The sequence below is a fragment of the Phyllostomus discolor genome, chromosome 8 (assembly GCF_004126475.2).
Source record: "Phyllostomus discolor isolate MPI-MPIP mPhyDis1 chromosome 8, mPhyDis1.pri.v3, whole genome shotgun sequence".
NCBI lineage: Eukaryota > Metazoa > Chordata > Mammalia > Chiroptera > Phyllostomidae > Phyllostomus > Phyllostomus discolor.
Genome location: NC_040910.2, coordinates 112,332,743 through 112,356,870, shown reverse-complemented (window position 1 = coordinate 112,356,870; position 24,128 = coordinate 112,332,743). Strand labels below are relative to the sequence as shown.

Sequence of the window (24,128 nt, the reverse complement as noted above, 5' to 3'; positions counted from 1 at the left end):
AAGGCGAGCGCGCGGGAATCCAAAAGAGCTTCCGCAGCGGCAGTCTTGGGGGCTCCCATCTGGCAGTCTTCCCGCAGGCACTATGAGCTGCCTCACCCTGCCCACCGTGCTGCCCGGCCCCCCCTGCAAGGCCGGGGGGCAGATCCAGGTGCGGGCGCGGGGACGGGGTCCTGGGCAGGCGGGCGCGGGCTTGGGGTCGTGGCCGGTGCCCCGGAATGCGTGCACAGTGGGCCCCGAAGTGACCTCTCCTTCTCTCCTAGGTGATTCTCGGACCTATGTTCTCAGGAAAAAGGTAATGGCTTCAAGGGGCGGGGTCTGATCCCGGACCACCTTCGCCTCTCCCCCACAACCCTGGGACCTCGCCCTCCTGCCCTGGCGCCCCTGGCGGAGTTCCCCCTCTGGCACAGCCCCCAACCCCCGCTGCCCGATCTCGCGCCCCCGCCCTGGAGCCCTCCCGCCCAGGATGCCGCTCCCCCACCCCCACTCCCCCCGGATCTGATCCTGGAGGGGCCGCCCCACCCCACCCCCACCCAGCTTAAATCCTCGGTCCAGAGCTGGTGCCTCCTGAGCCGGTCCTGGCACTGCTAGTCTCGCCCCTACTCAGAAAGGGGCGACCAAGCCTTAAAGACTTCGTGCCCTGGGGGCCAGGCCCTGGACCGCCTCCTTGCAGGAAGACCATCTCCTTAGATGGTCAGGAAATTTACTTTCCAAACTGAGCAGTGGAGCGAGGTGATTTTGCTTAGGAAGTGGGGCTATGAGCATCGCAGTAACTCCTTGGCCCTTTTGTGCATGGCCCAGCAGCGGGGATCGGGGGGCCGGGTACTGCTGGACAATGCCCCAGCCCAAATCTCTGGCCCAGCGCGGTCTCTTGGACCTGGAAGCAAAGTGTCTCCTTTCTGGCACGAAGCCGGTTTGTGACGTCAGTTCCTACTGCAAAGAACTCTCAGAGGAGATTAATCTGGAATGTAGTCCAGACTCCTCTCCTCTGCCTGTGGCCTGTGCGTCGCCCCACCCCACCCGGTCCCTGGGAAGCTTAACCCTCTAGGGTAAGCTTTCCCGGGACCACCTCAGGGCCATTCCTGGCCGCCAGGCCCCCCACACCCCAGTGACACGGGTGGCGGGTTTGCGTCCCTTTCAGGTCTAGATGGCCCTCAGGGCGGGGCCCTCTGGTCCCCACTGTCTTTCCCACGCCTGGCCCTGCAGTCTTCCTGTCCATCAGCGGGTGTCTGTAAGCCCCCAGCAGGTGGTGGGGAGCCCGGGTGGGCGGCTGGGTCCTGCTCACCTGCCCTGTCGCCATGGGCCTTACCCGCCCCCTTTGCCTGCGCAGCACTGAGCTGATGAGACGCGTCCAGCGCTTCCAGATCGCCCAGTACAAGTGCCTGGTGATCAAATACGCCAAAGACACGCGGTACAGCAACTTGTTCTCCACGCACGACCGGTCAGTGCCTGCCCCTTCTGCCCCGCCCCCTCCCCCGAAAAGCCCGCCCCCAGCCAAAACGAACGCGGCACAGAAGATGCCGTGAGAGGTCTTGTGGGAATGGTTAGTGAGCTGATGCCTGGCACTGCATGCTCAAGGTTGCCTGGCGAGGCGGCCTAGGACTCGGCCTTTCGGGGGTCTCCGGCCCAGTGCTTCTTAACCCGGGGCGATTTTGCCCCCTAGAATCCATTTAGCAATGTCTGCAGATGTTTCTAGTTTTTGCAACTGGAGAAAGGGGTGCGTGCCTCTGGCCTCTAGGGGCGCTGCTGAGCATCCTCCGCGCACCAGACACCCCCACCACCAGAGCCGGCCGCCCCTAGGTCCGTAGCACCTGTTGTGACCCCGACTGGCAGCCTTGCAAGCCGGTTTCGATCGGCCTGCACGATGGTTCTGACTTGACTTTTCCCTCCGCTCGTCCTCGCGGACTCCCTGTGGCCTCCTGGACTGCGTGCTTCCCTGTTACGTTTATCCGCGTGCAGTGCGGGCTTTTCCGTCCGCTACCTGAGTTTGGGGTTCCGTGTAGTTTCCCGCTGCCCACCCGCCTTGGCAGCAGACTGGGGCCTGGTGTCTCTGCGCCGGAGTCCCTGCCATCTCACTCCTCCGGACTTGTCCCCCTGAGCCCCCAGCAGCCAAGCCGCGCTGCAGGTGTGTGGCATTTCAGAAGCCAGGCGGCTGGTGGGCGGGCGGTGTTGGGGACTTGGACTTAAAGAGAGACGTTTCCGGCGGCGCTGCCTGATGCAGGTCCACCGTGCCTCCGGGTCTGCTTCCTTGTCCCTAAAACGTGGCCGCCGCACAGGAACGGGGGCGCGTCTGGGGAGGACAGTGCAAGCAGAGGAGACAGCACTGCAGGGATTAGACGTCACGTTTCTGGAGTCCGTCAGATCGGGGTTAAATCCGAACAGGCCGAGTGTCACAATCCTGCCTGTCCTGGGCTGTCGGGGTGGCGCCAGAGTGCCTGGCAGGCGGGACAAAGCTCCCGGTCACTGCCCTTGCTGCAGCTGGACCCGGCCTGCCCCCGGCCTGCCCTCTGCTCTCCTGGGTTTCGAGGGGTGGGGGTGCTACACAGCTGCAAGCTGCTGAGCCTCCGGGAAACTGCCCGCCTCTCTGAAGGCGGCGAGCCCGGGAGAGGCAGAAATGGACACAGAAAATGACATTGTGGGAAAACATAGAAACTATTTAAAAAGACAGGACACGGAATAGCATTCCTCTTTGCAAAGGCCCTGGCTTTCGGTAGGGGGGGTGTGGGGTGTCTTTTACTGCACTGGAATGTTCCCACACGCCGCCCTTCACACTGCCGGGCAGGGCTGTCCCCCAGGACTCGCGAGGCCACGGGCGGTGTCCTGGCTCAGTCAGCTGGTCTCGGGTCACGGAGAAATCCCTTCATGGGCCGGAGAGCCGAGTGCAGGAAATCCTTCTGGGTCATCGCCCTGCCGTTGGGGTCCCCGGCTTTGCTCTTCCCGGACACGCAGGACTCACAGTCAGCCTCTGGCGCCAGTGGTCACAGCTTCCGGAGGCCCCGGGTGCTGTGCCTTCGTGGGTCTCTTCCTCCATCCAAAGAAGAAAAAACATCAGTGCGTTTCCTGACCGCACTGATGTGAAGACCAATGCAATGCGAGGCTGAGTCAGGCTTCCCCGCGCTCTAGGCGGACAGGGCAGCCCACGTTGCCTGCGTGGGTGGCCGCCAGCACCGGCCCCTGCCTGCTGGCTCCGGTCTCCTGGGTCCCCCTTGCCGGCTCACGCCCTGGCTCTCTCTCCTCAGGAACACCATGGAGGCGCTGCCCGCCTGCCAGCTCCGGGACACCACCCAGGAGGCCCTGGGCGTGGACGTCATAGGCATCGACGAAGGGCAGTTTGTAAGTGGGCTTGTCTGGGCCTCGTTCTTGTGAACCCCCTGAGAGTCCCCTTTTTCCGTCTCTCTTGCTCACTGAGTTGAGCTGGGCAGCTGAGGAAAAATGGTTGGCCATTTCCCTGTTCCTTTGGGAACGCATGAGCATGCACTCCTGGGGCTGCTAGGAGGTCCCCGTCCCCTTACCGGTTACTGTCCCGGGCAGGGCCACCACCTGCTCTCAGAACAGCATGTCTCGGGGTGTGGTGTAAGGTCTCCTGCTTTGCATTCACTGTGCCTTCCTTTTTTTTCCTTTTTCTTTTTTAATTTATTTTATTCGTTTATTTTTAGAGCAAGGGGAAGGGAGAGAAAATGAGAGGGAGAGAAACATCGATGTATGGTTGCCTCTCACATGCCCCCCCAACCGGGGACCTAGCCTGCAACCCAGGCATGCGTCCTGACCGGGAATCGAACCGGCGACCCTTTGGTTTGCAGGCCGGCGCCCAATCCACTGAGCCACCGTGCCTTCTCACTGAGCACTCGTGGCCTGGTTGCCGGCGGGAGGAGGAAGCCGTGACTGAGTGGGTCTGTCTCTGGGGCATGCTCCCGAGCACTGCTTTCCTCTCCCGGGGAGTCCAGGAGGCTCCTCTCCTCTGCCTGCTACTCGCCTGTGCGTGGCCATTCCCCGTGTGTCTTTTTGCCGACGCCGTCCCACACACGCGCCGTGAACATTCCTTCTCTGTTCATTCGTCAGCTGGGTTTTGTCTGGCCCGTCGCAAGGTCTTTCACCATCTGCAGTTGAATGTTGTGCTGCCCCAGGCCTCCGTGGCCTCCACCCATGGTGTCCGTGGCCTCTGTGACAGCATGATAGCAGGGAGGTGGAGCCGGGGGGCGTTCGGCCACCACCCGGCTCCTGGCGAGATGGTGGCCGAGGCGCAGACCTGCTCCAGCTCCCGGTCTCCCCTGTGGGGTCTCCCCTCTCAGACCTCAGGAAGCAGCTGGCCACAGGTCCCGGGGTGCCGTAGGTGGACCCCTCCTTTCCAGCCAGCACCCCTCACTTTGGCTACTGTCATCTACCAGGGAAGCCCTAGGTTTGCTGAGTACTCTGAAGTTCCACTTTAAATGTCACTTGTGTCAATGTGCTCAGGGCCAGTGCCCTGGCCGTGGAGGTGCTGACCGCTCTGCGGGCCCCCAGTCCTGCTGTGGGCACGGCCGTGATGGGGGCCGGCTGCAGGCTGCTCCCCGTGTCTTCACGTCTCGTCCCTCTGCACGCCTCTGTCCAAATTTCCCTTCCCCTGAGCTTCCCTGTCTCCAGATAGGGTCACACTGCGCAGGTAGTGGGGGTCAGGGTTTTAACATCCACTTGTGGGGGAGGGGGACCCAATTCAGCCCATAACAGCCTATAAAACTAAAGGCGGTAAACACCAGTGACGTGGCCACCGGTGGACATTTGGAGACGCAGCAGATACCTGGGTGTCTCCATCCTTACCTTTGCCGACTGGGAACCCTGCCAAGGGTCAGGGTTCAAGTTCCCTGGGAGGGGGGGTTGGCATGGGAACGGGACAAGCCTTCCAGTAGCAGAGCCTGCTTGCTGTGAGTATCAGTTTGGGAGTGGGGGGCCGGGGCCCCTCCTCGTGTCCCCAGACCCTGGTGTGGAAAGGACCCGAGTCCTGACGTGTCTCGGTGCGGAGGACGCCACCAGTCCAGGTGGCAGGACTCTTGGGTGCGGCGAGGTCTCCCTTGTGGCTTCTGGAAGCTACCGCTCCGGGTGGAAGCTCACTCTCTCCTCCCCCCGCCCACACTCTGCAGTTCCCTGACATCGTGGAGTTCAGCGAGGCCATGGCCAACTCGGGGAAGACCGTGATCGTGGCTGCCCTGGACGGGACCTTCCAGAGGAAGGTGAGGCGGCCCGTCGTGGGTGGGAGCCGGCAGGGAGGAAGGGGTCCGGGCGGCCCAGGGGTCCTTCTCCATCCCTGAGGTGCATGCGCGCTCCCTGGACGACCAGGCCCCGCCCGAGCCCAGGTGCTCAGAGGAGCCGGACTCAGGAGCAGCCCCGCCCCCAGACGGATGCCCTCTGTGGCAGGGCTAACGTTGGGGTGGGGGGCGGGCGGGTTCCTGGCTTGGGTGCCTGTGAATCCGCTGGGCGGGGTGAGGCGAGCGCGCGCCGCTGTCCCTCCCGCGCACGCAGGCTTTCGGAGCCATCCTGAACCTGGTGCCGCTGGCCGAGAGCGTGGTGAAGCTGAACGCCGTGTGCATGGAGTGCTTCCGCGAGGCCGCCTACACCAAGCGGCTGGGCCTGGAGAAGGAGGTAGCCGCCGCCCGCCTTCTGGTGGGGGGAGGGGGGGTTGTGCGGGAGGACCACCCGCAGGTCCTGGGCCCGCTCAGCTCAGGCGCGTGGTGTCCCCCGGGCCAGGTCGAGGTGATCGGAGGAGCAGACAAATACCACGCCGTGTGCCGCCTCTGCTACTTCCAGAAGGCCGCAGGTCAGCCGGCCGGGCCGGGCAACAAAGAGAACTGCCCGGGGCTGGGGAAGCCCGGCGAGGCCAAGCTCGGGGAGGCGGCCGGGACCAGGAAGCCGCTGGCCCTGCATCAGATCCTGCAGCACATCCCGGCCAACTGAGAGCCCGGGGCCGCCGGCGCCCCCTGCTGGACGCCTGTCCCCTGCCCCCCCGCGGCCTTTCCGAAGGAGGAAGAGGAAGTCCGGCCCGGGGACGCTTCACTGGCTGTGGGCTTCCTGCGTCTGCAGGGCCCTGCGGGCTGGTGCTCCACAGACTCGCTCCCCTCCTTGCCTGTCCGCTGGCGTTTCTCGGTTCCCTTCCCGGCTGCCGGTCCGCTCACGACGCACTCGGGGCTGGAGCCGTCCCTGCCCTGTGGCTCGGGGTCTGGCCTTGGCAGACACCGCTCCTTCTCCTTTGGGGTGAGGGGCCGGCCGGCCACACGCTGTTGTGACATCGGCGCTGCTGGCTTCCTCCCCCTTGCGGCTTTCGCTGCTGAGTTTCTGTTCTCGCTGGCAAGTCCCGGCATCAGCAGCTCCGGCTCAGCGCCGGGTCCCGTCCACACGCAGGTTCCTGTCCCTCTGCCCCCCCGGGGGGCGGGCCCCGGCCCTGAACGACGGCTGGACTCAGGTCTTCTTACTTCCCTCTGGGGCGAAAGTCCTTCGCACTCTGGTGACCAGAGTGCCAGCTTCCTTTGCACAGGCGCTCAGGTCCTGCTGGGGCTCCGGACCCAGGTGTGTGTGCGAGTGTGTGAGATTAAACTGACATTACAATGGACTGGCTGGTGGGAGCCCATTTCTCTTTCACTGCCTGGAATTCCCCCCGGGCGCGCCGTGGACACTGGCGGGTCTTCCTCTGGCCACCGCTCTTGGCCACGCCCCTCCTGGCCACGCCCCTCCCAACAGAAATGCTCGTGATGCGCGACCTAAGGCGGGGGCATCCGCTTGCTCTTCACTCTGGGTGGGCTTCAGGACAAAGTGGGCGAGCAGAGGAGCCTGGGGCCCAGATGGGGGAGCAGGGGGAGGCCGGGCTCAGAGCAGTCAGCTGGGGCCGCGGGGTCAGGTTTTGTTTGTGAAACAGACACTCCCGGTGCAGGGGCCAAGAACACGAGCTCAGCTGTGCCGCGGGGGGGGGGGGGCCAGAGCCTGCCGGGGAGGGGGTGGGGTGGGCCTGGGCTGGGGACCAGGTTGCACGAAGGTGTGACTGTTCGCCGGAACCCTCCTCGTTTTTACTCAGCATTTTGAAAGTCGGGCCTGCTTTTGACAGCTGCTCTGCTGTTGCTCAATGGGGAAGCTGGGAGCTGGTTCAGCGCCCTGGCCTGCCCGGAAGGGGGCTGGGTGTCCTGCCTGTGCGGGGTTCCCAAGGTGCGAGCCCTTCCTGCAGGAACTGGAGGGCCCCGGCCCCTCCTGGGGGGCCCCTCCACTCCAAGAGGGTGGGCAGGGAAGGGTGGGTCCCGGGGAAGGGGCGCTCAGAGATCCTGTCCCCAGGGCCCTCCACCAGGACCCTGGCAGGGCGTCTGAAGAGCCCGTCTTGTTTACCAGCTGAGCACAGCTGCTATTTTAAGACGGGGGAGGGCAGCGTGAGGAATGAGACCCCAGGCGGGGAGCGGGCAGTCACCAGGCACGCTGGCGGCCAGCCTGCCGGAACCTCCTTCAACATGCAAGTTCCCCAGAAGCCCCACCCCGAGGCACGTCCCCCAGAGCAGAACTTCCTCCTGCTGAGGCCCGACCAGTGACCGGAGATTATGAATGAGAAAACCATTTATTCCACCCCAAGTAGTCCATGACAGAATCTGAGGGGGGCCGCGGGGCCGTGGGCGCACCCACACCGCCCCGGGCACGGTGGCAGAGTATTTACATAAAGCTGGGTGTTGTCAGGCAGAGGCTCCCCCTGCTGTGGGGTGGGCGGGAGTGATGGGAGGGGTACCGGGCAGGGGGTGCTGCCCCGTGTCCCCTGGGCGGGCTGTCAGGAAGAAGGCCCGGCGGCGCTGGCACGGGGCGGTGGGTGACCCCAGGCCCGAGAGCGAGCAGGGGCGAGCAGGCCGCCCACTCTGGGGCAGGCGGGGCGGGGGCGGCAGACCTGAGTGAGGAGAGAGGGAGGCCCCGCCCGCCCCAGGGACAGAGCAAGGGGAGGCCCCCAGCCTCGTCTTTGGCAGAGAACCCCGAGCCTCAGGGCACTGTGGCCTGGTCCTGGGCCCCGCTCCTGATCGGCTTGGGAGACACAAAGGCACTTGTGAGAACAGCTTGTCAGGCACTTCCAGCTGTCAGGCGGGGCTGCGGACCGGGAGAAGCAACGACAAACTAGCTGGGAACCCTTTTCCTAAAAACACCCCCGAGGGGCAGCTGCAGCCCTCGGGCAGGGGTGCCTCAAGCCAGGCTGTGTGAGGAGGGACGGACACCAGGCAGGGGGCCGGGCCGGCAGCTTCGGGAGGCTGGCCTGGGGGGCGGAGTCCAGGATGGAGGGGTGGCCCCCAGGCGCCCCCCTGCGCCCCTTACCATCCCCCACTGCAGCTCAGTACACAACGGGCGGCTGGTAGCCCTCGGTGGTCTCCGCGTTCTGGGTGAAAGGCGGCTGCTGGTAGTTGTCCACAGATGGGCCCGGGTAGGAGGCGTAGGGGGTGTTGGGGTCCGGGGTGGGGTCCACGTAGTTCTGCAGGAAGTCATCTACCCCGGCCTTGTAGCGCTGGTAGTCCAGAAAGGCCAGCAGGCCCTGCGGGGAGCCCCGAGGCTGGGTTCCTCCACTGCCCTTCACAGAGGCCTCCCCCACCCTCTGCCTCCCCCCTCCCCCCTCCCCCCAAGGCACCGGGAGCTGGCCCGGCCAACCTACCCAGGAGAAGATGGAGAAGAAGCTGAAGGCGATGGCCGCGCGGGCCGAGTCGGCTCCCACCAGCACATCTTCCGACTTGGTGGCCACCCACTGGTTGGTAAGGAAGCAGAAACCGACAAACCACAGGAAGGTCCAGAGAGCTGGGGAGAGGGCCAGGAGGGCAGGGTCAGCTCCACGGACGGGCACCTTCCAGGAGCCGGTGGGGCCCAGGGCCAGAGGCTCGGCAGGGACTAGATGCCACCCTGGGAGGCCGGGCTCCTGGCCCGCGTGCTCTCCCGCGACACCGGTGGGTTTCAGACGGCTGTGTGCGAGCCGTCTGCACTCGTGGGGCCCCGTGCCCCTCCCCGCCCCTCCCGAGGGCCCTGGGGGGCCCCAGGGTTTTCCGGGGAAACCGTCTGCTCCGGTTCACCGCCTGAGAACGACCGAGGCGCCACGGGCAGATACCTGAGAACAGCAGGTCGCCGACGACCAGGTACTTGCGGTCGGTGACGTTGCTGATCTGGGGGAAGTAGGCGTCCACCACGAAGAAGAAGGCGCAGGCCAGGAAGGCCAGCACCCCGATGGCGCTGCCGTAGCGGCAGGCGTCCTCGTTGCGGTTGAACACGCAGTACCTCTGCTCGGAGTCGTGCGTGTTGCTGTAGCCCTCGCCGAAGATGCAGGAGAACACGATCAGAGCGAAGACCTGCAGGCAGAGGCCGGGAGGGGTCGGCGCCGCGGACGGGCAGTCCGGGCCGCCATGCACGGTGGGGGGCACCCTGGCCCCTCCCACTGCCGCTCCTCCCCTTAAGGGGCTCTGCTCCCCTTAAGGGGCTCGGCTTCAAAGCCCCTTCTCAACTCGAGCGAGCTGATGATATGCAAAGCTGCTTCCCGGTGCACAGGGCTTTCATTCTCACTTCTCCCTTCTCCCGGGCTCTCTCTGAGATCAGGTGACAATCGCCACCACAGGGGCCCGTCCCAGGGCTCGGGGATTCCTGGACTGAGGACACTGAGGAAACTATGGGGATCTCCTGGGAGGGGACTGTCCTGCCTAGAAAGGTCTTTGTGGCTGTACGTGATGGGGTTTAAAGGGCGGGCTACCCACCTCCCCTTTCAACGGGCTTTAAAGATTGTATTAGTTTTAGAGAGGGGGGAAGGGAGGGAGAAAGAGAGGGAGAGAAACATCAACTGTGTGGTCCCCACTGGGGACCTGGCCTGCAACCCAGGCATGTGCCCCGACTGGGAATCAAACCCGTGACCCTTTGGTTCACAGGCCGGCACTCAATCCACTGAGCCATACCAGCCGGGGCGCCTTTCAATGAGTTTTAAACACGATGGGCCGCAGCATCATAGAAACCCAGGCTTGGAGGGTCGGCTCCGCTCACCGTCCTGAGCCACCTGCTTCCACTCACCCCACCTCCCTGCCCGAAGGCTCCGGCCGTGGCAGACCCCCACCTCTCTGCAAAGCCATGCCGGCACACTGGGAGTGGGAAGACCCCACCTCCCCGGGCCCTCCACCTTCCCTGCCTCGGACTGGCCTCCCTGGTTTGGCCGGCTTTCTCCCAACGAGGAAGAGGAATTCCAGGCTTTTCGGAGTCCCGGCCCCTCCCCTCCGAGGAAACCCCAGTCCGCCTCCCAACCAGAGCGGGCCCTGGCCACACAGGGGGCTCCAGGCTGGTCTGACCGGCAGGCCTGGGGGTACAGCTCTGCACTCAGAGCCCCGGGGGGTCCTGGGGTAGGAGGTGGAGGGGGTGCACCAGCCAGGGCTCCAGGAGTGGTTCCAGGCCCTTGGGAACGACAACCTCATGCCACCTGGTCAACTCCCCAAACGTCAAGGCCACCGCCCGTCTCTGCCGCCGTGAGCAGGAGCAGGACAGCCTGGACACCTGGCTCCCTCTGGGCCGGGCGCAGGCCCCGCCCGGGCTCACCCTGCCTGCCTGCACAAAGCCGTCTCGGGAGGCTCTGGAGCTGGCAGTCACAAGCCCCGCCCCCGCTGGAGGTGAAGCCGGAACTCCGGGATGCTGGAAGCGGCGTGCCAGGCCCAGCTCCTGGCACTGCCGACCCCACGCGGCGCCTGGCGCCTGCTCCTGGGGTCAGACCTTACAGTTGGCAGGGCAGGGGCATGGGTGCTACCAGGGCCCCTCGGGTTTCGGTCCCAGGCGGGCATGTGCAAGCAGTCCAGGCCCCGCCTGCTGACTGCCAGCCATGCCAGCTTTGGATATGCTGGCGGTCCGAGAACACGGGACCCACCCGCGACGTTCCCACCCCCAGTAACCCAGTGCTGCAGCGCCCACCTAGCTCACGGGGAGGGGTACATCCTAGAGTCCCCTGATCTCGGGTGGGCAAGCAGACCTGTATGTAGGCTGCTCCTGCCTGGAAGGGGATCCTGTTCCAGAGCTAGGCCTACCCCCCGCAGCCCCGGCGCCCACACAGCACGTGGCTCGGGAAAGCCCCTCCAGGTGAATCCCCAAGGTGCAGTCTCCCGGTGCTGAGTGCCGGGCGCCCGCCACCTGTCCTGGAGCTGCCCCAAACTCCTCCCACTGCCAGCAGGCACAGGGGCCTGCTCCCTACGGCGCCATCCGGGCCACCCTGCGCCCAGACCTGGGGGGGGGGGGGGCGCCGTAAGTGGAGGGCGCCCGGCCCAAGGGTGGGGTGGAGGGCAGCAGAGCCGGAGATTGGGAGATGGCGGGTCTGGCTTCGCGCGCCGGCCCTACGCGCCGCCTCCCACACCACCGCCCTTGGCCGCTGCCACCTGTCGCGCGTCCAGTTCGGGGCCTGGGGCCGAGTTGGGTCCCCGCGTCGCGCCGACTCACCAAGCACACAGCGCGCGCCACCACCTGCGGCTGCGTCAGGAAGCGCCGCAGGTCGAAGGAGCCGCCAGCCTTGGCCGCGCCGTAGGCCCCGCTCTCCATGTCGCCGCCGCCTCCGCCGCCGCCGTCGCCGTCGCCACCACCGACCGCCTAGGAACTAGCCAGTCGTCCAGGCCCCGCCCCGGCCCCGGCCCCGCCCATGGGCGTGGCCAGCGCGGCCTCAGGGACCGAGGGCAAAGTGTCGACTGGCGGCGAGTGGCGGCGGGATACACGAACTGCAAGGCCGGTCCCTCGGCGGACATCGGTCCGCCCGCCGAATGCTCGTCCAGTCCCCGGCCTCGGACCCGCCACAGTGTCCCGCGGTGCGACCCGAGAGGGGTCAGAGAGCCCCCAGGGCAAGAGGGATTCACGGAGGGCCCCGCCCTCGGCCCCACCTACCCTTTGCCCAGCACTTTTGCCTCCTCTAGGAAGCCCTCCGGACGCACCTGCAGGTGCCCGGGCTCCTGCACACCCACTCCTTGCTTCCGCATTTCACCCAGAACCCCCGGCCACACGGCCGGGTCCCCGCCCTGCATAGCCTGCCACGCCCTCCTCCTCCCTGGGGCTGGGTCCGGGTTGGGGTGGAGACCACCCCCGATTCTTCCAGGGCTGGGTCCCAGCCCCGGGCTGTGAGGGACCGTGTGACTTCAGACTTCCAGGCTGCAGGGTGACGGGCAGCCAGAAGCAGATTTCCAGGGTGACCGGCAAGACGCCAGAATTTAATCCAGTTCTTTATTGAAGTGGTTCAGAGCATCTGAATAGGGAAGCTCTGTGAGGGGCTGGGGGTGCCTTCTCGGGTGGGGGCACCCCGCGCTGAGGAGGGAGGAGTCCCAGACACCCTTTGCAGTTGCAGGTAAGGTCAGTGGGAGGAGGGGGCTGGCCAGGTGGGGCCAGAGGACTGGGCCACAGGGAGACAGGGCGCCACTGCAGGGAAGAGGGGAGCCGATGTGGGGGAAGGGGGAGGCCCTGAGTGGGGGTACAGCTGGGCCTTTTCACAGTCTTCCCCCCCTTCTTTCCAGACCACATGGACGGTGATGAGCAGCTAAGGAGCAAGGACACAGAGCCCCCTCTGACCCCGGGACCTCCTCTCCCCTCTACAGCCCCGCCCGACCTTGACACCTTCCCTGCAGGACACCAGGGCTCCGGGAGTCCAGGCTGGTGCTCGGCTCTCCATCCGAATGGTGGGTCCTTCTGCAGGGGGCAAGGGCGGGGGGGCTCTGCTGGGGACTCTGCTGAGCCTGCATCTTCCGGTCACAACCTGGATGACAAAGGAGGTGAGACTCCAGCTTATTTAAGGCAAGCATACCTCCCAGCCACCCCTCCCAAGGCATCTTGGGATTTTATGGTGCCAAGCGCACCCGGGCCCTGGGCAGGAGGAGAGGCACGGGGCTGAGTCACCCCACTAAATGAAAGGGGCGCTGAATCACCCGGAGGGCAAGTGCGGGGCCCTGGTCACGAGGTGAGTGGGAAGCAGGACTCTGACCCCATTTTGTGGAGGGGAAAACTGAGGCTCAGAGATGTGACGTGGCTCGCCCCTGAGTCTGGCCTTGGGCAGAACAGAAGCTTTGGAGGAAGGGACCCCGAGATAAGACAAGGAGAGTGCTGAGGACAGACTCCTGGACAATGCCCGCCACAGAGGCGGGACCAGGAGACGGTGTCTCGGGAACCAAGGAAAGAGAGGATCGAACAAGGCAGACGTGACTGCCTCCCAGGGCCGGACAGGGGGAGCCCTCAGACCCTGGCCACTTTACAAGTCAGCGGAGTGACGACACTGGAGAGGGGTCCCCGGGAGGTCAGACCCCTGTCTCCTGTCATCAACCGGGGAGCAGTGACCTCTGTGGTCCCCATGCAGGGCAGAAGCCACTGACCCAGCCTGGTCCCAGGAGGCCTGTCCCCATGCCGATGTCCCTGCTCAGACCCATAAGGAACACGGAGAGTGCCCCGCCCAGAGGCCAGCCGGCTGCATTGCAGGGCAGGACAGCAGGGACCTGTGGTCAAGGTCACATAAAGCCATGAGAATCAGCAAGCCCTCAGCAGGCATGTGGCACATAGTAGGCCCTTCATAAACCTCTGCTTGTCACGCACAAGCGGTATGGCCCCTTCTCCACCCTGGTGGCAGCCCCGCCCTACAAACGCAGCGCCCTCTGCTCTCCAGAGGGGTTCTCCACTGGTCCGCTCAGGCTGCCGGCGCTTCCCACCCCTCCCCCGCTTCCAGCGCCCACTTCCTACCTGTTCCACGCGGTCCAGCCCAGCATCCCGGAGGTGATAGCTGTGATGGAGGTGAGGCTGGCAGCCAGCACGAAGGTGGGGCCCTTGGGCAGCTGTCCTGTGAGGGGGGCAGGTAGGGCCAGGGTGGGCGTGGCTGCTTCCCAATGCCCATCCCCGCTCTCGGCACCTCCCACCCACCTGCCCAGAAGTGGCAGCGGCCCCTCCGGAAACCAAGGGGCCCTCTCACCTGGGGGCACCAGGGTGAAGGGGCTGCTCTGGGCACTGATGTCATTTTTGGCCTGGCACTGGTACCAGTAGGACGCCTGGGTCAGTGGGAAGGAGAAGTTGGCAGGCTGCCCGGGGTGCGGCGTCTGCTGCATGTGGACGTGCCCGTCCTTCCTGACCAGGTGGTAGGTGATGGGCGGGCTGCCCGAGGAGGCCTGGCAGGACACCTGCACCCTCGGGTCTGCCCCTCCGTCCAGCAGGGTGAAGTCAGCTTTCAGCTGGGACACGGGCTCTAGCAGGGCGGGACGGGAAGCACAGGTATGGCTGGGAGACTAGAACACCCTCTTCCCAGCAAGTTCCCTTGTTATGAGAAACTGAGCCTGGAGGCCTAACTATAATTATGCTTCCTCCAGGCAGCCTTCCGGATTGCTCCCTCTGCCTCACATCTGGGCGTCTTCCCCACGGGCAGTGTGTACCACACGTGTTCTCGTTTGGGTTTATTCTCATGCAGGATATTCTGGGTTGCCAGTGTGAGCAAATAAAAAACACAAGATGCCCAGTTAAATTTGCGTTTCACGTCAACAAGGAATAATTGTTTAGTACCAGTATGTCCCATGCAAAATGTATCTGTCAGTCCCACTTGTATCCTTTCTGTCTTGACCCTTCTGCTGAAATACACACAGGCTCCTGAAGGACAAGACCTGCATCTTAGAAGAGTCTAGAACCTAGAATCCCCCAGGCCTGCAGCCTCATGCTCTGAACAGCCTTTCTGCGAGCGACAGCCCCTGTGCCTGGTCCAGTGCCTACCCCTCTACCGAGAACTTGCACTGGCTCCTTCCTACCCCAACCCTGGCGCAGGGACTACTGCCTTTGTTTTGCAGACAAAGCAACCGGGCTCAGAGAGGTTGAGTGACTTGACTAAGAACCCACAGCCTGGGGGTGTGGGGATTTGAACCCTGGACCTGTGGTGCTGCCGCAGACTCGGGGCTCTCCTCCCCAGGCTGTCTCCAACTGGGTGCCAGTCTTCAGGGGTCCCAGTCCCAGCACCCGGCAGGCAACACTTCTCGGCTCCCACCCCGAGCCCCCGCACCGGGAAGGACCCCTGAGTTAAGAGCAGGGTCGGAATGGGAAGAACACAGGCTTTGGAGCGCCACGGTGCGGGGTTTGAAACCGGCCTTAGCCACTTGCCGGCTGGGCGGCCTGGGATAACTGCGTCGGCCTCCAAGAGCTTCAGCTTCCCCTCATCGAGGCTGGGTGGCCTCGGCTGCGGCAAGATTAAACCAGATGAAGCACCGACGTGCCCGCCTTATCAGCCCGAGGCCAGAGCTCCCAGGGTAACTTTTCGCTCTCCTCCAAACCCCCTCAGGGCCCAACCAGGCCAGAGGCCAGCACCCCGGAGGCCCAGCAGCATCCACACCGGCCTGGGCCAGGCCCCAAGGGACTGGGGTGGCCCTTGGAGTCCGGCAGCCTATTCTGTCCTGACCTTCCGGCTCCAGCCCCCACGCTTCTCACCCCCAGGAATTTTGTTATCTTTGCACCCCACGTGCCCCATCCCCTGTGCCCATGAACTCACCAGCCCACAGCTCCCAGTACAGCTGCAGCTTGGCGCTGGCCACCTGCGTGCCCCAGGGGGTGGCCCCCTGGCAGGTGTAGGTGAGCAGGTCTGGCCTGGACTTGAGCGTGACGTTGACGGTGAAGGAGGCCGGGTCGCGGGTGTTCACCACCTTCTTGGCCACTTGAATGTCCCGGCTCCCCCAGAGGGAGTAGGTGATGGGCGGGGGCAGGTTGGGCACGTGGCAGGTTATCAGCACCCGCCGGCCTCGGGGGAAGACCTCCAGGACGCTGTAGGCAATGGAGACCTCGGGGAGGACTTCTGGGAGGTGACACAGAGGAGGCGGGAGGAAACCCAACATTCATCAAGCACGGTAAGAAAAGGCCGATGTGGCAGTTTTTCAAAAAGTTAAACAAAGCATCACCGTGACCCAACACTCCCAAGCCTACACATTCGCCCACAGGACTGAAAACGGGGCCTGGAACAGGCGCATGCGCGCACATGCTCCCAGCAGCGCCGCTCACAGCCGCCAGGCGGTGGAGGCCGCTCCCCGCCCAGGTCCACCCGCGGATGGATGCGAACACAAAGTAGGGCTCGTGCGCACAGCGGCGCGGCGCTTGCCCGAAAAAGAGAGGAGGGCAGATACCCCTGCAACCCGGAGGACGTGACGCTAGTGACAGGAGACACAAAAGGTGACATACTGTGTGACTGATTGCGTTGATGTGAAATGTCCAGCGTGGGAAAATCCAGAGACAGAAGGGGGGGTGGTTAGTGGGGTTGGGGGGAGGGGCGGGCTGGGAGCAACTGCTGAGCGGCCGGGGTTTCCTCGTGGGGCGATGGGAGTGGTTTGCACGTACACAGACGTGGCGGCCGCACAGCATCGTGAACGCACTAAATGCTGCTGAATTATCAGTTTAAAATGCCTACATTTGTCGCGTGAATTTCACCTCAAGTTTTTCTTTAAAGAAAATAAAAAGAAACGGAAGGTTTTACTTTAAAGATGAAATGGAATCAGACCAGCAGTAGGAAGCCTGGAGGAGCGGGGAGCACGGGTTAGGAGGGCTGACCCTGGACCCCCCGTCGCGTTGGGCCTGTGCTCCCGGGACCCGCGTGTCCCTCTGGCCAGCCACTCTGCCCCGGCCCGCGGTAGGAGACCAGAGATTTACCGCTTGTCACTGCATGACTCACTTCGACGACAAGGCGGTCGCCGTTCAGGGAGAGGCCGAGGTGCGGCCTGCGTCCCAGGTGCGGGGACCTCGTTTTGGGATGACAGCGCTTCGCTCCGTGCGTCCCCGCGTCCCCCAAGGATGCACTGAGCTGCGGGTTCCCTTACAGGGATGGGGACGAGTGAGGGACAAAGCGGACCGGCCCCCGAGGGACTGGCGCTGCGGCGGGCCTGAGCGTGGGCAGCGGCCGGGAGGAACGCGAGCGCCCGTCTTCCCGCACATCAGAGGCCCCTCGCGTGGGACCCACCGCGGGCCTGGGATGCTCCCTGAGAGAGAGAGGTCCACGTCTGGTTTAAAGGGAAAGTCGGGGGCCGGGGCAGGGGCCGGGGGCACGAGCAGACCCACCAGGGTTGTTACAGCCCAGATCCCAGCCCGGGAAGGGGACCAGAGAGACAGACGCCACTTCCGGGGCGGGACTTCAGAAGGAGGCGCCTGCTCGCAGCGCCACGGGCCTCTCCTCCGCAGACCCGGGTCGGGAGCCCCTTGGCGCCCACCTAGACCACCTCTCTGTGGGGAGGCAGCTTTCTTTCTGCTCCGTAGGCGGGCCCCGGAGCCCATACAGACGCAGACCACAGGCCTCCCCCGCCGTCTGGGGTACATCTGCCGTCGGGTTTAAACAAAACTGCCTTCGGGAGAGGGGGCATATTCTTTTCATTTTTTTCAAAAATTTTTTTCAAATTTATTTTTAGAGAGAGGGGAGGGAGGAAGCAAGCAAGGGAGAGGAACACGGATGCGAGAAAGATCGATCGCGAGACTCTCGCACACCCCGACTGGGAACCGAACTTGAGACCCAAACACGTGCCCTGACCGGAAGTGGGGCCAGCAACCTTCTGCTTCCTGGGAAGACGCCCCGCCCGCTGCGCCGCGCTGGTCGGGGCGAGGAGGGGCGTGTTCTTCAGGGCGCGCTTTCAAGACCGGTGCAGGGGCAGCGCTTGGGCGCGGTGGGGGAAGCATCCGGTGTCACAGCCTCCTGCGCCCTCCGCTCCTGCTGGCCGCTCTGGCTTCAAAAACGCCCTGCAGTCAGCACATTGCTCCTGGAGCAGAGTGCCGTGGTCTCCGGGGACACGTCCCTGGGGCCCCACCTTTCCGGCACTGAACTTGTCTCTCTCCAGCCCAGTGGTTCTCACCCAGGGCGATGCCGTCTCCAGGGACCTCACGTCTGCAGACATTTTTGGTGTCATGAGTGGAGGGTGCTCCTGGCATCTGGTGGGGGAGAGGCCGGAGAGGCCGCTCCGTGTCCTACGGTGCACAGCACAGTCACTGTGACCGATTCTCCAGCCCCAGCGTCATTAGGACCGATGCCGGGCGGCGGTGGTGCTGGCCGGCAGCTTGTGGCTGGAATCAGGGTGTCACCCCGTCCAGGGCCGTAGTCACCCACAGGTTCTTTCTCATCTGTGCCCCTCGCTGAACTTTGTGAGAACTGCCGTCTTTGAGGGAGCAGGCTTTTCATGCAGAATCTTGGTGTTGAAGCAAGGGAAGCTGTTTATAGAGTTGAAGCTACTCTCCCAGGGCACCATTTTGCAAATTTGCTACTAACTGTACACCAGCTCGACCCTGGGGCCAAGGGCCCACTCCCTGCCCCTGCCCAAGGCTGCTCTGCGCCAGACCCTCCTCCGCAGGGGTGGTGAGCATCCGGGGCAGAGACCGACCGGCTTCTGTTTGAGCTCCAGACACAGAGGGGGGGAGCTGAGCTTGACTCAGAAAAGTGAAAAGAAAGAGCCGGGCCACCTTCATTTCCATTTCGATGGCCATTAATAGAACCTTGATTTACATAAATTCACGGGCTGTCTTTTCATATCCTGTGCGTAGGCACTGCCTTTTGATTCTAACAAGACTCCTGTGGGTTTTTCCCCCTGTGGATTATTTAGTGTCCGTGCACATCCAGCCACCACTAACGAGTGAGTTGGCATTTAGTTAAAAATTCATCAAGGGTGTCAGAACATTTGAATGACCAGATGGCGCACTCAAAATTTCAGGACGTGACGACAAGGCCACCCTTGGGACTAGAAGCGGAGCTGAGGGGAGGCTGGGCTGCGTGGGCGGCTGGGCAGGGCCTCCCTCAGCTGCTAAAGAAAGAAGTTCAGGCAACAGAGCTCCGCCTGGGCCCTGGGGGCGCCCTGCTCCTCACACTTGTCTCTGTTGTCAACCGGAGCTTGAAGATTGCAGCCCCGACCCTGGAGCTCCAACCTGTGAGGCTTTGCGCTGGGCCCTGGGGTCTGATGTCCAGGGGGCGGCCCACCTGCTCAGGGTGGAATTGCGCCCTCCAGAAAGATGCGTTCAAGTCCTAACCCCCGGGGCCTGTGAACGGCACCTTAGTTGGAAATAACCTTGTTTGCAGATGTACCCCAATACTGCATACTGGGTTGGGCGGGGCCTGACGAGAGATACACACATGCGCATGCGCGCACAGGGTGCGTGAAGGCGGACGCGGAGGGTGGAGGAACACGGGGACTAGTCGCCTTCGCCCAGGACTGCCGGCGCCCGCCAAAGCCGGAGAGCAGCAAGGCAGTGTCCGCTCAGGGGCTCCGAGGGAACCAGCCCCGCCGACACGTTGGTTTTTGCGCTTCTGGACGCCAGAACAGGGAGAGGGTCCACGCGTGTTGTCTTTAACGCCCGCGATGTGGCGCTTTGTTCCTGGCCGCCCCAGGCCGCCCAGATGGCCTCCCTCCGCAGGACTTGGGTGGAACGGCCCGGAACCTCGCTCGGAAATACCACGCGTGCTCTCGGCGTTCGCCGGTTCATCCAGGCTCCATTGAATGAGAACACTGTCCGATGGTCGCAGCAGCCCCATGGGGGCCCCCTGGCCCCCAGCTCACCCTGGTCCTCCTGCCCCACGTCTGTCCCACCTCCCGGCCCCTCCCACCCTCACTCCTCACCGCGCCCCCTGGAACGCAGGCTCAGCTGGCCCCTGGCCGGATCCCTCCACGGCTCCGCAACTCCCACGCCCAGCGGGAGCCACCCCCTCCCCAGCGCCCTGCCCACCCCGCGCTGTCTCCAGGCGCTGGGGCTCCACAGCCTGCCTGGCAGTGACCTTGGACGACGGGCCTGGCCGCCTCCTGGTATTTCCAGGCCATTCTTCCTGCTCACTCCCTAAACACCAGCCTTGAACCTCATGTCTCCAGACATGCCCCAGCGGGCCCTCTGGGTTACAATGACCTTGGAGGTCCGTGCCCCTGGTTCCTGCTACAGTCACCGGCCGCGGCGGGTCACAGCGGTTGATGACAGACCACATACATTGCGTGGCCCCATTGGCCCAGTAAGGGCACACTGGAGTGGGAAGGTTCCCACCTGCTGGTGCCATCGGAGCTGCCTCCACCCGGCTGCGTGACGCCTCGCCCACGCGGTGGCGCTGGTGTCAACAGACCCGCTGCGCTGCCAGCCGTGGGAAAGGGCGGCAGGGACAGTCGCACGCCGTGTGCGATGCTGGATAACTGTGACCAACGACATGTTAGCGATCTGTGTGTCCGCTGCGCTGCGCTTCTCATCGCTGTGCTCTGGCGCCCTCTTTCCGCTTCCGGAAACACAGGTCGCTGTCGGACCGCCTCCTGCGCCGGGGTTCCCACAGCTCGCTCGCGCCAGTCCGCGCCTGCCCGGTTAACTACTTGTCCTGCCGTGGAGCGCAGGGGCGTGCTGTGCCGGCCTGTCGCCAGGACCTGCAGGCTCTGCCCCGCCGCCCAGGTGTGCAGTGGGCCGTGCCCTGCAGGTGTGTCCACGCATTCTGGGGCGCTTGCCCCCACGGCATGGCCTCACGAACGTGCCCCGCTGTGTGGCGGCGCATGACTGAGCTCTCCATTCCGCACTTGCCGCTGTTCTTAGGAATTCCAGCTCCCAGACCTTTGCAACCTCTCCGCTCTTCGGCTCCCGAACATCCTGTGTCCTTTGCCCCACTTCCCGCTCCGCTGATGCCGCTTCCACTGCGAGGCCCCATGGCTGCCAGTCCCTGCCCCGGCTCAGGGCACAGCGGGGGGGGGGGGGGGGGCGCCTCTCCCACGCACCCCCTTCACCCACCCCCCAGCAGTGCGGCAGGCCTGGCCTGCAGACTGTCTCCCGGCCCCTCCTCCCTGGCGTCAGCCACCTCTCCTCCGGATCCGGGGACAGCCCGATGGCTCTCCGGGGTTGTGCCCGAGGTCCCCACGCGTCTCTTTCCAACACGGCAGCCGAAAGGACCCCTGAAGCCTCACTCAGACCTGTCCCCGCGCAAACCCTCCGCAGCTCGGCCCTCCCTCCCCACCTTCCCCGCCCCTCTGACCTCCCCGCCCTTCCTGCGCTCGGGCCACATGGCCCTTGTCCAGGCGCGTCCTGCTCTGCCTGTCTTTGTGACAGGCAGGGTGTCCCCTTGTCAGTGCGAACTTCCCAGTGACCTCCGCCCTCCCTCCCCACCCGAGTGTTCCCTTCCCGCCCATCGCTGGCTTTTCTCTAGGACCAATGACCTCCCGGGACACTGGAGACTGTGCCCAATCGTATTATGTCACCTGTTGCCCTGTCCCCACGGGAATGGGGGCCACCCGAGGGCAGGGGCCGTTGTTCCGCTTTTGTCCCTGGTGTGCTCATCCCGGGGCCCGAGCAGGGCCCGGGGCCACGCAAGCGCTCTCAGCTTGAGCGCGCTCAGTGAGAAGGAGAGCGGGAAGGGAAGGAGGAAGGGTTTGCCAGTGGGTCTCTTAGGCCTTCAGGTAGCAGGACCTGATGGGGCAGAGTGAGCCAAGCCCGGGAATGAGAGGGAGGAGCTATGCATTAGCGCGCTCTCTCTCTCTCTCTCTCTCTCTCTCTCTCTCTCTCTCTCTCTCATTTAGCAAAAAAGCGCCACAGTGCATTTGTTTTTAAAGCAAATGAGGAAATGACATTCCGGCTTGTGCTGCCGAGACCCGCCCTGGGGGCGGGTGTGGCTCCTGGACCCTGTGGCCAGACCCGGAGGCCTCGCAGCTCCCCGGCCCTGGAGGCCAGCAGAGGAGGTGGCCTACGACCTCTACCGGCAACGAGGGGCAAAGGGCTAGAAGTGGGTGCAGGAGAGACGGCAGGAGAAGGAAGGGGAGCCGAGAAGAGGAGGGGCCACGCTGAGGGGAGCCGGCTGGATGGAGACTGTGCCCTCCCTGGCGCTGGGCCCCCCCAGTCCGCAGGAGAGGGGGCCCCGAGCCTGTGCAGGGGGAGGCAGCCTCTCGTCTGCCGCACCTCGGGGTGAGCCCAGACTTCCCCGCCTGCTCGCTGCCCCCTTCTTGGCCCCCCAGCGTCCCACCTGAATGCCCCCACTCTTTTCTGGGGCCACACCCACTTAGCAGAGCTGTGGGCTGCCCGAGGGCTGCTGCTCCTTGCCTGGCACCTGGGGCAGAGTGACCGGGATACACCTGCCCAGGAATATGCCGGCCCGCCCCCCTCGCCAGCAGCCCCCCAGCACTCACAGCCCAACGGGAAGCCAACCACTTTCACTGCCCCAAGTCCCCAGGAGCCCCCCCCAGCCTTCTCCTTCCCACTCCCCCAGGGCCCTGCAGGGCTGGGGGTCAGGCTTTAGAGTCCTCCAAATGTCCATCAGCAGACACCCCTCACCGGCTGCAACCTCCCCACAGCCCAGGGTCCACTGCGGGGGGGGGGGGGGGCCTCCCTCCCGCTGCCAGGCTGCTCACCTGTCTCCTGCTCCAGGGAGAAGCAGCCGGGAGCTGTAAGAGAGGGGGTGCGGAGGGTGGTAAGAGGAGGCTGTTGTCACTCAGAGAGCCCCCTCCTGAGGCCAGATGGGAGGCCCGGGACGCACTGGGGCTCTTCACTCACAAAAGCCCTTTCAAGCCCACGTTTCGTGGCATCAGCCCATTTTGCAGATGGGCAAACAGCGGGCCCAGGAAGGAGAAGCAGTGGCCAGGCCGCACATTGTGCGGGGCCGGACCGAGACCGAAGCCCAGCTCTGTCCCTCCCTGTCCCCTGTTTCCGGAGGTGTCCCTGTCTTCAGGCCCCACATCTCCGGTGCCCCCAGCACCCCACACCCTGAGCACGGCGACCCCCTCCCAAGACACCCCCGTGAGCTCACCCAGCGCGGCCGCGCAGAGCAGCAGCAGGAGCCTCATGCCTGCGTCGGTGCGGCCCGTCTGCTCGGGCTCGATAAGGCTCCCCCAGTCAGGGGCCTCCGCCACCCGACGCTCCCAGGGTGCTCCCCGGGAGGTGCCCGCGGTGGGTGGGGGAGATAACCCAGAGGCCTCGGCACCCGGGGCTGGGCCCAGAAGGGCAGCCTCGGCCACGCCCCGCAGGGAATCGGGAGGGGCCTGGGCCGTGGAGCCCAGAGGGGCTGCATTCCGACGCCACTGCCAGGCTGCGGCCCCTGGGCCTGCTGGGTGGTGGGCCGATGTCCCCGGGAGCGCGCATGTCCCCTGGTGAGGAGGACTTCAGTTTGTTTATATGATGGGTTCGAGGTAGCGGGGTTATCCTAGATTATTGGGGTGCATGCAGTGTAATCACCAGGGTCCCTCTGAAGCCCCACACAGTGTAGGGGTGGGTTTGACATACACGCCTGGAGGGCTGGGGGGCTGGACCCCCGTTAGTGGGGAAGGCGGGGGAGGCTCCTTCCACCCATCTCAGCTGGTTCACTCATGCCTGCCTGCTGGGCACCTGTCAGGTGGCCGGTGCTGGGCTCAGCCCCCAAGTTTAACCTCAGACCAGGTGAGGTGCCTGGTTAACCCAAGAGTGTGTTCAAGCAGGTGCTGCGCTCAAGGAGTGTCTTTGAGGTCAGAGCGGGGAGGGACCACCCTCCTAGGGAGGGCCAGGCACCCACCTGGACACGGTGTGAGTGACTGCTTATTACATCCTCACAGACACCTGCAGGTGGCTGAGGCCCGGGGCCTGCTGGCTCCCTGGGCCCCGAGCCTGCCTGCTCCCTCACAGCTCCCAGGGAGGCTGGCCCAGCCCCCGGCTGGCCCTCCGTGACTGTTGGCTGGAGGCGCGTAAAGGGGGTGGGGGAAGGACACCCATGGTTCACGCTGTGGTTCTCCCACTTCAGGGCCGTCACCACCCCAGGGACTCACCTGCTGGCCACCCCCAACCCCCTTAAAGCTTCTGATTCCGGAGCCCACAGGGGGCCTGAGAATTGCATTTCTAACAAGTCCCCGGGTAATGCTGGAAGGGAACCCCAAAACCCCGCTCTTGCCCCAAGCTGAGAATTCACGGGTGTCCCTTCCCCGTGGGCCAGGCAGGTGGCCCTTCCTGGCCTGAGCACAGAGCCGTTTCCCTCGTAGGCTCGTCACCAGCCCTGGGACAGGGCCCAGCGTGTGTTGACAAGACTGATGGGTCTCGTGATGTGGGGTGAGTGCGAGGGGACAGGGACAGGAAGAGCTAGCCAGCTGAGCCTTCCGTGACCTTGTTAAGCTGCTGGTTTGAGGGCACCCGACAGCCCCACCATGGTCCAGGTGGGCACTGGGCCCCTGGTGGAGGTGGGGGCTTTTTAAGCAGGTCTGGGGTTTGTTCTGACTGCCCCCCCCCCCCCCCCCCCCCCGCAC

The 24,128-nt window shown here is 64.6% G+C and overlaps 3 protein-coding genes across 3 annotated transcripts; 1 reads left to right on the top strand and 2 right to left on the bottom strand.

Annotated features, from left to right (window-relative positions):
- Positions 1-4: 4 nt before the first annotated feature.
- Positions 5-6,365, top strand: TK1 (thymidine kinase 1). The gene is made up of 7 exons (XM_028521482.2): positions 5-148; positions 261-292; positions 1,328-1,438; positions 3,237-3,330; positions 5,112-5,201; positions 5,491-5,610; positions 5,716-6,365. The coding sequence occupies exons 1-7, from the start codon at positions 83-85 to the stop codon at positions 5,920-5,922; spliced, it is 720 nt and encodes a 239-aa protein (XP_028377283.1). The 5' UTR covers positions 5-82; the 3' UTR covers positions 5,923-6,365.
- Positions 6,366-7,539: 1,174 nt separating this feature from the next.
- On the bottom strand, positions 7,540-11,584 carry SYNGR2 (synaptogyrin 2). The gene is made up of 4 exons (XM_028520906.2): positions 11,413-11,584; positions 9,068-9,305; positions 8,624-8,763; positions 7,540-8,506 (listed from the first exon to the last, which is right to left on the bottom strand). Exons 1-4 carry the CDS (start codon positions 11,509-11,511, stop codon positions 8,309-8,311), a joined length of 675 nt encoding a protein of 224 aa, XP_028376707.1. The 5' UTR covers positions 11,512-11,584; the 3' UTR covers positions 7,540-8,308.
- A 751-nt stretch (positions 11,585-12,335) lies between these two features.
- Positions 12,336-22,706, bottom strand: C8H17orf99 (chromosome 8 C17orf99 homolog). Its single transcript, XM_028521481.2, has 6 exons — positions 22,670-22,706; positions 22,275-22,307; positions 15,455-15,754; positions 13,904-14,173; positions 13,678-13,774; positions 12,336-12,639 (listed from the first exon to the last, which is right to left on the bottom strand). Exons 1-6 carry the CDS (start codon positions 22,704-22,706, stop codon positions 12,543-12,545), a joined length of 834 nt encoding a protein of 277 aa, XP_028377282.2. The 3' UTR covers positions 12,336-12,542.
- Positions 22,707-24,128: the final 1,422 nt, after the last annotated feature.

Excerpts from the sequence above, each read along its gene's own strand:
- TK1 (XM_028521482.2), top strand. The coding sequence starts at position 83 with ATGAGCTGCCTCACCCTGCCCACCGTGCTGCCCGGCCCCCCCTGCAAG. Across the intron at positions 3,331-5,111 it reads GCATCGACGAAGGGCAGTTT|TTCCCTGACATCGTGGAGTT; the intron begins GTAAGTGGGCTT and ends CACACTCTGCAG. Across the intron at positions 5,611-5,715 it reads GGCTGGGCCTGGAGAAGGAG|GTCGAGGTGATCGGAGGAGC; the intron begins GTAGCCGCCGCC and ends CCCCCGGGCCAG.
- SYNGR2 (XM_028520906.2), bottom strand. The coding sequence starts at position 11,511 with ATGGAGAGCGGGGCCTACGGCGCGGCCAAGGCTGGCGGCTCCTTCGAC. Across the intron at positions 9,306-11,412 it reads TGGCGCGCGCTGTGTGCTTG|GTCTTCGCTCTGATCGTGTT; the intron begins GTGAGTCGGCGC and ends CTCTGCCTGCAG. Across the intron at positions 8,764-9,067 it reads CGGCGACCTGCTGTTCTCAG|CTCTCTGGACCTTCCTGTGG; the intron begins GTATCTGCCCGT and ends CCCTCTCCCCAG.
- C8H17orf99 (XM_028521481.2), bottom strand. The coding sequence starts at position 22,706 with ATGAGGCTCCTGCTGCTGCTCTGCGCGGCCGCGCTGG. Across the intron at positions 15,755-22,274 it reads CTCCCTGGAGCAGGAGACAG|AAGTCCTCCCCGAGGTCTCC; the intron begins GTGAGCAGCCTG and ends GTCACCTCCCAG. Across the intron at positions 12,640-13,677 it reads GGCTGGACCGCGTGGAACAG|AAGGACCCACCATTCGGATG; the intron begins GTAGGAAGTGGG and ends TGCCCCCTGCAG.